Here is a 13,470-nt window from a genome sequence, read left to right as displayed (position 1 = left end):
CCAGCATTCTACCACTACTTGACCTTGGACCATTTAAATGCAGGATGAGCAATATGCATCAGTGTTTGGGGCCTTTTAAAGTAACATAAGATGGCTAGAGTTCTGTTTGATTTTGAAATTGCTGTGCAGTTCCAGATCACCTGCACTGGAAGATGCAATGAAATATACAGTGCTATTATGTTTACTGGTCAGACCCTTTTGGAGGATAAATTTTCCAGCATGTAAGGTTGATAAATGTTATAACTTTACCCAGAACATGGGAAACAGCACTTCTTTCATTTTCTTTTTCTTTCTTTCTTTCTTTCTTTCTTTCTTTCTTTCTTTCTTTCTTTCTTTCTTTCTTTCTTTCTTTCTTTCTTTCTTTCTTTCTTTCTTTCTTTCTTTCTTTCTTTCTTTCTTTCTTTCTTTCTTTCTTTCTTTCTTTCTTTCTTTCTTTCTTTCATTGGATTTATATCCCGCCCTCCCCGCCAAAGCAGGCTCAGGGCGGCTTACAACAATAAAAACATTTACAAATATTGAGCATTAACTAATTAAAACCTTAAACAGTATAACAATTAAAACATATTAAAACAATTTGGTGCTAAAGGTAGATTCCAATAACTTCAGTCTTCTTGAGTATCCTCATATGTAGCTATCAATTAAAAGCGAGTTGAAATAAAGCTGTTTTGCAAGCCTTGTGGAACTAGGCAAGGTCCCGCAAGGCTCTTCTTCTAGAAGTTGGATCCACCAATAGGGGGCTGCTATAGAGAAGGTTCTCTCCCGAGTGGTCTTCAATCTTGCCTCCCTCGGCCCAGGGATTGATAACAGGTTCTGTGTCCCAGATCTGAGTACCCTCTGGGGAACATATGGGAAGAGACGGTCCCTAAGGTAGACAGGTCCTCAGCCATATAGGGCTTTAAAGGTAATAACTAGCACCTTGTAGCGAATCCAGTACATTATCGGCAGCCAGTGCAGTTCCCACAGCCCAGGCTGTATGTGCTCCCACATGGGGAGCCCCAATAACAGCCTAGCTGCACCAGCTGCAGTCTCCGGATTTGAGACAAGGGCAGCCCCATGTAGAGGGCATTACAGTAATCCAATCTCGAGGTGATCGTAGCATGAATCACAGTTGTCAGGTCGCCACAGTCGAGGAAAGGGACCAACTGCCTTACCCACCTAAGATGGAAAAAGGCGGATTTGGCAGTGGCTGCTATCTGGGCCTCCATTGTCAATGAAGGTTCCAGTAGCACCCCCAAGCTCCTGACCTTGGGCGCCGTTGCAAGTGGAGCACCATCAAAATTGGTAGGGGGATTCCCCTTCCCAGGTCGCCGCATCTCAGGCAAAGGACCTCTGTCGGATTCAGCTTCAGTCGACTCGGCTTAAGCCACCCTGCCACGGCCTTCAGTACCAGATCCAGATTTTATGGGGTAATAATAATAATAAAATTTTATTTATATCCCGCCCTCCCCGCCAAAGCGGGCTCAGGGTGGCTAACAACATATTCATATAATTATACAAAGGTTAAAAATCACATTAGTCTTAAAAACATTCCAATTTAAAACAAATACAATTACAGATAGATTTTAGGTGCTAATTCTGTTCACAAAAATAATGGTGATAGAAGTCACCTAACATCAGTCGCTCAGCCGGCAAAGGCCATCCTGAAAAGGGTGGTCTTGCAGGCCCTACGGAACTGGTCAAGGCTCCACAGGGCTCGCACTTCTTCCGGGAGCTGGTTCCATAGGTGTGGAGCTGCAATAGAGAAGGCCCGTGTGCAAGTGTTTTGTAGGTTTGCCTCCTTTGGTCTGGGGATAGCCAGCTGGATCTTCTTCGTGGTCTCTGTGCAGTCCCACACATGGGTTTTCCCGTCAGGACGAACCCTACCTCGGAGATTTTAAAAGCTAGCCTAGGCGTTATTTTTGGCGCGCACTCCCTTTCGCTCTGGGGAGCAGGCATCCACTGCGCATGCCTGGAGCGAGAGGGAGGCGCCCCACCCACTCAGTTTCTTTCCAACCGCCGCCCGGGATAGTCTTACCTCGCTGCGCTCCTCGTTTACCTCAAACATCTAGCCTCCGTTTCTTCACGTTTTCCTCTTTATTCTATTTCCCTTGCTATTTTTCTTATATTCTTATACTCTCTAAAAAAAAAAAAAGCATAAATATCTTCCCCGCTTTTACCTCAGACCTCCCTTCCCCTACCCCCCCCCCGGGCGTATGGAAGGAAGGGACAGTAAAATAACTTTTAAAAGGTGTTCGCGGTGTAGGGCGAAAATCCCTACATCAGACGGACATTCGCTTTGCTTATTCTGCTTGGGAGAAACCCATAAAGTGGACGCCTGTGCGCATTGCCTTCAATTCGGCAAACAGGCGCGCAAAAACAGAGCCGCTAGACTAAGAAGCCATCTTATGGAGTCTGTGCTTCACCCTGAAATGTCTCAATCTTCTTCTGCAAGTAAGTCGCCTCCCCTCCTGACTCCCCAAGGGGACGGCGCACGGTCGGCAGCTTCAGTGGCCATTGTTCCCAGCAAGCATAAGCCCGGCGATGCCGCGAAAGCCGGCGACGGCGCGTCAGAACAAACGGCCGCGTCTACTAAAACGAAAAGTGGGAAGCACACTAAGAAACACAAGCACTCCGATCCGAAGGGCCCGAAGGATTCGAGAAAACCTACCGATCCGAAGGACCCGAAAAAATCTACCGACCCGAAGGACTCGAGAAAATCTACCGACCCGAACAAATCTTCGGAACAACAGAAAGCCCACGAGCCTGACAGACAATGTGAGCCCTCCACACCCGGATCCGATACCCAAGAAGCGGCCACCCCGATTACGGAATCACCGCATCAGCAGACGGAAGAAGTTATTCCGATTCCGTCTCGATCCCCTTCTCTGCAAGGATCCATACCAGACCCTTCGCTGGAGAAGATCCGAGACCCGCTGCAGTGGACTCAACAGCACATCAACCCTAGATCGTTCCGCGATATGTCGAATCCCATCCAATACAGACATGACGCTTATAGGTACTTTGATACTCATCGGTTCCCAGCCAGATCTCCCAGCATCGAGAGACATCGGTACCATCATACGCGTTTCCCGGAGAGATCCCCTAGTAGGGGGAGGGACCGCTATCGCTACAACCCGAGATCTCGGTCTCCATCCATGTCCCCGAGACGACGCCACTACGCTTCGAGGTCTCCATCAATGGATTCCCATCCATGTTGCGGCTACCACCACTCTCGGTACCGTACCGATTACCACAGGAACCAATCCAAGGAAGCGACTCCTGTCCAACGGAGTAAGCAACTAACAAAACAGCCATCTCCGACTCCTTCCACTTCGACTTCTAAGCTTAAGAGTCCAACCAGACCTAAAAGCACGACTCCAACCAGACCGGACCCAACGGCACCCGAACCTGACTCTGATGCCGAATCCGATGCACAATCATCGGACTCGATACAGTCGATGTCCCCTGGATCCCCTGCCTCGGATATCGCCAAACCCGCGGATTTGTCACCTTCCGAAGGGGCAAAGACATACCTGGACTTGATTGCCAACATGGCCTCTGCACTTAACGTTACCCTTACCTCAGATGCACCCAAGATAACAGACGTGGTACACGACTTGGTGCACTCAGATTTACCTGCTGGTTCCTTTCTGCCGATGTTACCGGTACACCTAGAAGCCATCAAAGAAGCTTGGGACAACCCAGCATCTATTCCCCCAACTTCAAAACGAATTGAATCCCTTTACAGGATCCAAGCAACGGAGTCGAAATTTTTATTTAGCCATCCAGCCCCGAACTCTCTGATAGTTCATTCTTCTTCTAAATCTAAACAGACACGTCACCCTGTACCTCCTGAGAAGGAAGGCAGGAAATTAGACACCCTAGGAAGGAAAATGTATTCAATTTCTACGGCAAATGCCAAAATCAACAATTACTTAGCATACTTCGCCGCGTATTCCCACAATATCTCCTCCCAACTAAATACGCTGGTCTCTGCCCTACCTGAACCTTCCCAGAAACAAGCCTATAAGCTGCTACAGGAGCTCAACAGGGTTTCAAAGCAACAGATAAATACTATCCGACACTCTGTGGGGTGCACTTCAAAGGCGATGGCTGCCTCAATTGCCCTAAGACGACACGCTTGGCTTCGATCCTCTTCGTTGCAACCTGATCTTAAGTTCAAAATTGAGGACCTTCCCTTCGACGGCCAAGGTCTCTTTAATGCCACAACAGACGATATACTTACCACCGTGGACGACAGCCGCAAACGAGCAAAAAGGCTCGGGGTAGCGCAACAACAACAACAGCAGAGCTATAAGCCCAGACCATGGAAACCAACGCCGTTCAAACGTTCCAGATCTCCTCGACAATCTGAATACTGGAAACGTAAGGCTCCTCCTCCGAAGCAATCCTTTAACCAGAGACAGCAGAGACCACAACCACCTAAAAAGGCTGCGTCTTCATCAAAGCAGTCTCTTTGACTTTCTACCTTTACCAACCCAACACATTTCCAGACTTCTTCCATTTCACGAGAACTGGCAACAAATAACCACGGACAAATGGGTTTTAAATATCATTTTGAGAGGCTACTCGATAGAGTTTCAAACACCACCAACAAAACATCATTTTGTTTCAACTCCCCCATCCCCTTCCCTTCAGGAAGAAATAGACACCTTAACAGCCAAAGCGGCTATAGAGCCTGTCCCAGACCAGTACCATCGGACCGGATTTTATTCCCGGTACTTTCTAGTTCCCAAAAGGGATGGGGGACACCGCCCGATTCTGGATCTAAGAGCCCTAAACAAATTCATCCGTCACAGAAAATTCAGAATGATCACCTTACAATCGATTCTGCCCTTAATCCCTCGAAACTCTTGGATGGCACTGGTAGATTTACAGGACGCATACTTCCACCTGACAATACACCAATGCCACAGAAAGTTCCTGCGTTTCGCCGTGGGCAGCAACCACTACCAGTTCCGAGCCCTACCCTTCGGACTCTCCACAGCACCACGGACATTCACGAAATGTATGGCGGTAATTGCGGCATACCTCAGACAACGCGGAATTGCAACCTACCCATACATAGACGATTGGCTCCTCGTGGGAGCTTCAAAGGCACAGTTGATGAAGGACATTTCAATGACACTTGCGCTCTTAGCAGAACTGGGCCTCCAGGTCAATCAACAAAAGTCACACCTGACCCCAACTCAAGACATCCATTTTATAGGGGCTCGCTTGTGCACCACGGACCACAAGGCATACCTTCCTGTAGACAGGATATCTTCCATTCAGACACTGGCCACACAAATAATACAACAACCCAAACAAACGGCCTTCAACATTCAGCGCATGTTAGGACTTATGGCAGCCACGACTGCAGTTTTAACACACGCAAGACTACGCATGCGAACCCTGCAAATCTGGTTCGTCCGTGCATTTCGGCCCCAACGCCAGTCTCAAAGAACCGTCCTCACTGTTCCAAACCACATCCTCCCCTCACTCGAATGGTGGACAGTACGAGCTCACCTGCTTGCAGGAATGCCATTTTTACGGCCAAGCCCATCAGCAGTAGTTACAACAGACGCCTCGAGGTGGGGCTGGGGAGCCCATCTTGACATACTCACTGTCCAGGGGCAATGGACACCGTACGAACAGTCGCTCCACATCAATTGTTTAGAGCTTCTAGCTGTTCACAGAGCTTTACAATCGTTTCTCCCATCTCTTCAAGGCCGACATGTACAAATCGCTTCAGACAATGTGGCGACGGTCTTTTATATAAACAGGCAAGGAGGAACTGCATCCACCCGTCTTTGCAAAAGAGCAATGCACCTTTGGCACTGGAGTATTGCTCACCGGATCCATCTCACTGCGGTACATCTTCCTGGCGTCCAGAATGCTCAAGCGGACAGGCTGAGCAGATATCTCATCAACGACCACGAGTGGTCACTCCACAGGTCATATCTTCTGCCAGTATTCCGGAAATTCGGAACCCCCTCAATAGATGCGTTTGCTGCACCAGACAATGCACAGTGTGCTCTCTTTTTTATGAGAGGTCCGCCCTCACAACAGTCTGCAGGGGATGCCTTCATACAGACATGGACCGGTCCACTACACTTCCTCTTCCCACCCTTCCCGTTGATAACACGATGTATACAGAAAATTCAACTGGACAACACAGATTGCATTCTAGTGACGCCATGGTGGCCACGCCAGCCATGGTTCACAACCCTCCTCTTTCTGTCAAAAAATACTTACCATCACTTTCCTCTGGCACAGAACCTCCTGTCTCAGCAGAACGGCAGGGTTCTCCATCACGACCCGAACAGGCTTCGCTTGACGGCTTGGAGGATATGTTCTCAGACTTTCCTGAAGGAGTAAGACATGTCCTCTTAAATGCGAGGAAACCAGCAACGAGAAAGTCATACTCCATGAAATGGAAAAGATTTTCCATCTACGCTACCAAGCATAACTTCAGACCTTTCTCGGCTTCCATACCTCAAATCTTGGCATATACACTGCATTTGTCAGAAAAGGGCCTCACGTACTCATCTTTAAAGGTGCACCTTGCAGCAATCTCAGCTTTTCACCCGCATGTACAGGGTCGGACTGTCTTTTCACACCCTGCTGCGAAATCCTTTTTAAAAGGAATCTTACATTTGCACCCACCATTGCGGCAAATGTATCCTAGCTGGAGTTTATCGCTAGTGCTAAGCCAGCTAGTAAAACCGCCTTTCGAACCTATGGCTACGATACCGCTTCACCTTCTGTCATGGAAAACGGCACTATTAGTCGCACTCACCTCTGCTAAGAGAGCAAGTGATATTTGTGCGTTCAGAGCAGACTCGCCTTACACCATTTTTCACCACGATAGGGTGGTGTTACGGCCAGACCCTGCCTTCTTACCCAAGGTGGTTTCCGCATTTCATTTGCACAGAATCACAACCTTACCTGCCTTTTTCCAACGTCCTACGGACAAGGGTCAAGCAGCTCTACACTGTCTAGATGTTAGAAGAGCACTCGCTTACTATATAGATAGAACAGCATCGTTCCGTACGGACTCCAGACTTTTTGTGGCCTACGGCCGCCTTAATAAGGGAAAAAAGATATCTACACAGAGACTGTCAAAATGGTTGGTTGCTGCTATAGAGCTGTGCTACAAACTCGCAAAGCAACCAGTCCCATCTGCCATACGAGCTCATTCCACAAGAGCTTTGTCAACGTCATCTGCCCTTGCCAGGGGTGTATCCATGGAAGACATTTGCGCTGCTGCCGCCTGGTCTTCCCCTTCGACCTTCGCCATGCACTACGCTTTGGACGTTCGTGCTAGGCGAGATGCATCCTTCGGACAAGCAGTACTCCGCTCCATCTTTGACTAAGGATGCTTGGTGAGTAATTGCTTACCTTGTAGCCTGTTATGTGCTGACTGTGTTGCACTAACCTTTGCATTATTCTTTTCTCCAACTCTAGTGCCAGCACCCACCACCTTGCAGGTCAGCTTATCAGTCACCCATGTGTGGGACTGCACAGAGACCACGAAGAAGATAAACAGGTTACTCACCTGTAATTGATGATCTTCGAGTGGTCATCTGTGCAGTCACACACGCCCGCCCAGCCATCCCCGCTGCTGGCTACTGGTCCTATACAACCGCTCACCTACTATGTCAGCGGCGGGGAAAGAAACTGAGTGGGTGGGGCGCCTCCCTCTCGCTCCAGGCATGCGCAGTGGATGCCTGCTCCCCAGAGCGAAAGGGAGTGCGCGCCAAAAATAACGCCTAGGCTAGCTTTTAAAATCTCCGAGGTAGGGTTCGTCCTGACGGGAAAACCCATGTGTGTGACTGCACAGATGACCACTCGAAGATCATCAATTACAGGTGAGTAACCTGTTTTTCTTCCCTGCTGACCTCAGTGCTCTCTGGGGTTCGTATGGGGAAAGACGGTCCCTCAGGTAGGCAGGTCCTCGGCCATATAGGGCTTTAAAGGTAATAACCAGCACTTTGTAACGAACCCGGTAAGTAACTGGCAGCCAGTGCAGTCCGCGTAGCCCCGACTGTGTGTGCTCCCACTTCGGGAGCCCCAATAACAGCCTAGCCGCCGCATACTGCACCATCTGCAACCTCCGGGTTCAGCACAGAGGCAGCCCCATGTAGAGGGCATTACAGTAATCCATTCTTGAGGTGACCGTTGCATGGATCACTGTTGCTAGGTCCCGGCGCTCCAGGAAGGGAGCCAACTGCCTTGCCTGCTTCAGGTGAAAAAACGCTGACTTGGAAGTGGCTGCTATCTGGGCCTCCATTGATAATGAAGGCTCCAGTAGAACTCCCAAGCTCTTGACCTGGTGCGCCACTTTCAGCGGCGCACCGTCAAAAACCGGGAGAGGTATTTTTCTCCCTAGGGCGCTGCGGCCCACGCAAAGGACCTCTGTCTTCGTCGGGTTCAGCTTCAGCCCACTCAGCCTAAGCTAGGTTGCCACGGCCTGCAATGCCAGGTCCAGATTCCCTGGAACGCAGCCAGGCCGGCCATCCATTAGCAGATAGAGCTGGGTGTCATCTGCATATTGATGACACCCGAGCCCATACCTCTGGGCAAGGGGGCGCATATAGATGTTAAATAGCATCGGGGAGAGAACTGCTCCCTGCGGCACCCCACAATCTAGTGTGTGCCTCTGGGACAGCTCACCCCCGATTGCCACCCTTTGTCCCCGTCCCTTGAGGAAGGAGGAAAGCCATTGTAGGGCTAGCCCCCTAACCCCTATGTCGGCAAGGCGGTGGGTCAGTAGCTGATGGTCGACCATATCGAATGCGGCTGACAGATCTAATAGCATCGGCACCACCACGCCGCCTCGATCCAGATGCTGCTGGAGGTCATCTACCAAGGCGACCAGCACTGTCTCCGTCCCATGACCTGGGTGAAAGCCGGACTGGCAAGGGTCTAGGATGGAAGCGTCATCCAGAAAACCCTGGACCAGACAGGCAGACCAGCCATCCATCAGTAAATTGAGCTGGGTGTTATCAGCGTACTGATTGCAACCCAACCCATACCTCCTGGCAATCTGGGCAATGGGGCGCATATAGATGTTGAACAGCATCGGGGAGAGCACCAACCCCTGAGGCACACCACAATTAAGTGGGTGCCTCTGGGATGATTGTCCCCCAATCGCCACCCTTTGTCCCTGACCATGGAGAAAAGAGGAGAGCCATTGTAAGGCCAACCCCTGAATCCCTGCGTCAGCAAGGCAGTGAATCAGCAACTGATGGTCCACCATGTCAAACACAGCCAACAGGTCCAACAACATCAGTATCACTGAATCACCTCGGTCCAGATGCCGCTAGAGATCATCCACCAGGGCGACCAGTACTGTCTCCACCCCATGACCTGGACAAAAACCGGACTGATGAGGGTCCAGGACGAAAGGGTCCTCCAGGAAGCTCTGTAACTGTAGCGCTACTGCCCTCTCAATAATTTTGCCCCAAAAGGGCAAATTCAAGACCAGCCAATAGTGTGCCAATTCAGCTGGATCTAGTGATGGTTTTTTCAAGAGAGGGAGGACCACTGCCTCTTTGAGGGGCCCTGGAAAGAGTTTTAGACTATTCCTATAGGTGACGAAATATACGATTAATAATGTATTTAATTAACAGCAGCCAGAATTGTTATAGCCAAAAAATGGTGAGATTCTTCAGCTTCTGCATTAAGCATCAAGTGCAAGACTGTGATCAGGCAGGCAAAAAGGGACTATGAAGAGCATATTGCAAAAAACATAAAGACCAACAATAAAAATTTCTTCAAATATGTTAGAAGCAGGAAACCAGCCAGGGAGGCAGTGGGGCCCTTGGATGACCAAGGGGTCAAAGGATTACTGAAGGAGGATAGGGAAATGGCTGAGAAGCTGAATGCATTTTTTGCCTCCGTCTTCACTGTGGAAGATGAGAAGTGTTTGCCTGTTCCAGAACCACTTATATTGGAAGGGATGTTGAAAGACCTGAGTCAGATTGAGGTGACAAGAGAGGAGGTCCTACAACTAATAGACGAATTAAAAACTAATAAGTCACCAGGTCCAGATGGCATACATCCGAGAGTTCTGAAAGAACTCAAAGTTAAACTTGTGGATCTTCTGACAAAATATGTAATCTTCCATTGAAATCTGCCTCCATTCCTGAGGACTGGAAGGTAGCAAATGTCACCCCCATCCTTAAAAAGGGTTCCAGAGGAGATCCGGGAAATTACAGGCCAGTCAGTCTGACTTCAATACCAAGAAAGTTGGTAGAAACAAGGACAGAATAAGTAGTCACATTGATGAACACGAGTTATTGAGGAAGACTCAGCGTGGGTTCTGTAAGGGAAGATCTTGCCTCACTAACCTGTTGCATTTCTTTGAGGGGGTGAACAAACATGTGGACAAAGGAGACCCGATAGATATTGTTTACCTTGACTTCCAGAAAGCTTTTGAAAAAGTTCCTCATCAAAGGCTCCTTAGTAAGCTCAAGAGTCATGGAGTAAAAGGACAGGTCCTCTTGTGGATCAAAAACTGTCTAATTAATAGGAAGCCGAGAGTGAGTATTAATGGGCAGTCTTCGCAGTGGAGGACGGTAAGCAGTGGAGTGCCGCAGGCTCAGAGCTGGGTCCCATGCTCTTTAACTTGTTCATAAATGATTTGGAGTTGAGAGTAAGCAGTGAAGTGTCCAAGTTTGTAGATGACACTAAATTGTTCAGGGTGGTGAGAACCAGAGAGGATTGTGAGGAACTCCAAAGGGATCTGTTGAGGCTGGGTGAGTGGGCGTCAATGTGTCAGATGAGGTTCAGTGTGGCCAAGTGCAAAGTAATGCACATTGGGGCCAAGAATCCCGGCTGCAAATACAAGTTGATGTGGTGTGAACTGGCAGAGACTGACCAAGAGAGAGATCTTGGGGTCGTGGTAGATAACTCACTGAAAATGTCAAGACAGTGTGCGATTGCAATAAAAAAGGCCAACGCCATGCTGGGAATTATTAGGAAGGGAATTGAAAACAAATCAGCCAGTATCATAATGCCCCTGTATAAATCGATGGTACGGTCTCATTTGAATACTGTGTGCAATTCTGGTCACCGCACCTCAAAAAGGATATTATAGCATTGGAAAAAGTCCAGAAAAGGGCAACTTGAATGATTAAAGGGTTGGAACACTTTCCCTATAAAGAAAGGTTAAAACGCTTGGGGCTCTTTAGCTTGGAGAAACGTCGACTGCGGGGTGACATGATAGAGGTTTACAAGATTATGCATGGGATGGAGAAGGTACAGAAAGAAGTACTTTTCTCCCTTTCTCACAATACAAGAACTCGTGGGCATTCAATGAAATTGCTGAGCAGTCAGGTTAGAATGGATAAAAGGAGGTACTTCTTCACCAAAGGGTGATTAACATGTGGAATTTACTGCCACAGGAGGTGGTAGCGGCTACAAGCATAGGCAGCTTCAAGAGGGGGTTAGATAAAAATATGGAGCAGAGGTCCATCAGTGGCTATTAGCCACAGTGTGTGTGTGTATATATATATATAATTTTTTTTTTCGGCCACTGTGTGATACAGAGTGTTGAACTGTATGGGCCATTGGCCTGATCCAACATGGCTTCTCTTATGTTCTTAAGTATGTGGCCTACCAATCTCGAGATTTTTTTGTATGCAGCAAAATCACTAGCTGTGCAATCCTTCCTAACATTGAATCTTATCAGGAACACTTTCAAATGCTTTGGTAGCCTGTAACAGAATATTTAGCCGATTCTGAAACCCTTCCGAGCAACCCAGTGTATTGTGAGTTATATTTTTAATTTCTGCGGTATATTTGCTTCCTTCCTCCTGCATGCATGATACTTGGGGTTGGACTAGATGACCCTGGAGTTCCCTTCCAACTCTATGATTCTATGATACTGAGATTATTTAATGTATGCCTTTAATGCTGTTATTGTTAATATTTTTATTGTGCTTGTGCATAGACAAAAATTTAAAAATATAGTTTAAAAAATATACAGTGCTACTCTGTATGCCTCTTTTATTAGGCTTTCTCACCGTTAAAAGGTTACTGGGCTTGAAACAGAAACAGGAAGCAATTTGTATTGCTACCTACATGTGAATTCTATCCAAATAGGCCTAATGTAGCTATGGGCAGGGTGGGTGTGCTGTTAGGCTGAAATGACTGACAGCCATTTCACTGGCTCATTTCCAGTACAGCTTTAGAGAATTTGAAAATTCTAAACATTCTAAGCATTATTTCTAGCATTATTGCTGTTGCAGTGGAAGGGAGTAGCCCTCCATAATTTTCTTCTGTGCAAGTCTTATTAAAACAAATAAGCTTGGAGGGGGGTGGAGCTAATTAATTGCATTTAAAGTGCTTTGGTTTTCATGTCGGATTGCTCTTGGAATTCCCATTGCAATATTAAATGATTTTTATATTCTTTTACTTCCTTGCGTGTATCTTCTTTTAACAGAGTATTGGAAAACCACTTCCAGTCTCAGAAGGAGAACTATGAGACAGAAATAGATGGTCTCAACTCTAAAGTGGAACATCTAAGTCAAGAAATAAGCCATTTGCAGAAGCTGTTCAGGGAGGAGAATGATATAAATGACAGCATTCGACTACAAGTAGCCAGACTGACCTCAGAAAACATGGTGAGAACCAAGTTTTACGGAACTTGGAAATACCTTGCTTCAGAATTGTCTCATTGAGTTCAGCACATCTTATTTCCTTAGCCCCTATACCAGGGGTGGCCAAACTGCGGCTCAGGAGCCACATGTGGCTCTTTCACACATATTGTGTGACTCTCAAAGTCCCCACTGCCCTGTTGGCCAGCTTGGAGAAGGGGTTTGTCTTTTTAAATCACTTCTTCGAGCTAAATAAGCCCGCGGCTTGGAGAATGCATGTATAGTTGCTTTCTTTCCACCTCTCCCTCCCTCTCATCTTCCTTCCTTCCTTCCTTCCTTCCTTCCTTCCTTCCTTCCTTCCTTCCTTCCTTCCTTCCTTCCTTCCTTCCTTCCTTCCTTCCTTCCTTCCTTCCTTCCTTCCTTCCTTCCTTCCTTCCTTTCTTCCTTCCTTCCTTCCCTCCCTCCCTCCCTCCCTCCCTCATACATCTGATGTTTATTTTATGCGGCCCTTACATTAAGCAAGTTTGGTCACCCCTGCCCTATACTGTGGTAGTCCCATACTTTAAACTCTTCCATTAGTCTGCATTACACAAAGTTTAACAGCGAGGAAGACAACATAAAGCAAGAAAAAGGTATATTGCTTAAGCATGCTTTCTAGAAAAGGTGTTGTCAGAAGATGTGTCACTTGGTGTGTCACTCTGTGCAGCTCCGTGTATGTGTGCATTGCTGACCTGCAGAAGTCATTAATTTAGAGAAAGTTGTTGAAAACGTGATCAGCAATGTTGGGAGAAAACTGCAAGATTTTATCAATCTGTTGAAACAGATGGAAAAGAAACACCAAAGCAGATCACTTCTGAATATAAACAGGTGACAAGTAAAGACA

The 13,470-nt window shown here is 47.5% G+C and overlaps 1 protein-coding gene across 2 annotated transcripts in view; it reads left to right on the top strand.

Annotated features, from left to right (window-relative positions):
* MYO5C (myosin VC) overlaps positions 1 to 13,470 on the top strand; it is a 79,801-nt gene that overhangs the window by 44,205 nt on the left and 22,126 nt on the right. For both annotated transcript variants that reach the window (XM_060260303.1, XM_060260304.1), the window contains exon 29: positions 12,434 to 12,614. In XM_060260303.1, coding sequence (XP_060116286.1) covers positions 12,434 to 12,614 — 181 coding nt within the window. The remainder of the gene's footprint in view (positions 1 to 12,433; positions 12,615 to 13,470) is intronic.

This window comes from Heteronotia binoei, chromosome 19 (genome assembly GCF_032191835.1).
Source record: "Heteronotia binoei isolate CCM8104 ecotype False Entrance Well chromosome 19, APGP_CSIRO_Hbin_v1, whole genome shotgun sequence".
Lineage (NCBI taxonomy): Eukaryota > Metazoa > Chordata > Lepidosauria > Squamata > Gekkonidae > Heteronotia > Heteronotia binoei.
The sequence above is the reverse complement of the archived record's forward strand: the minus strand, read 5'-3'. Positions and strand labels throughout refer to the sequence as shown.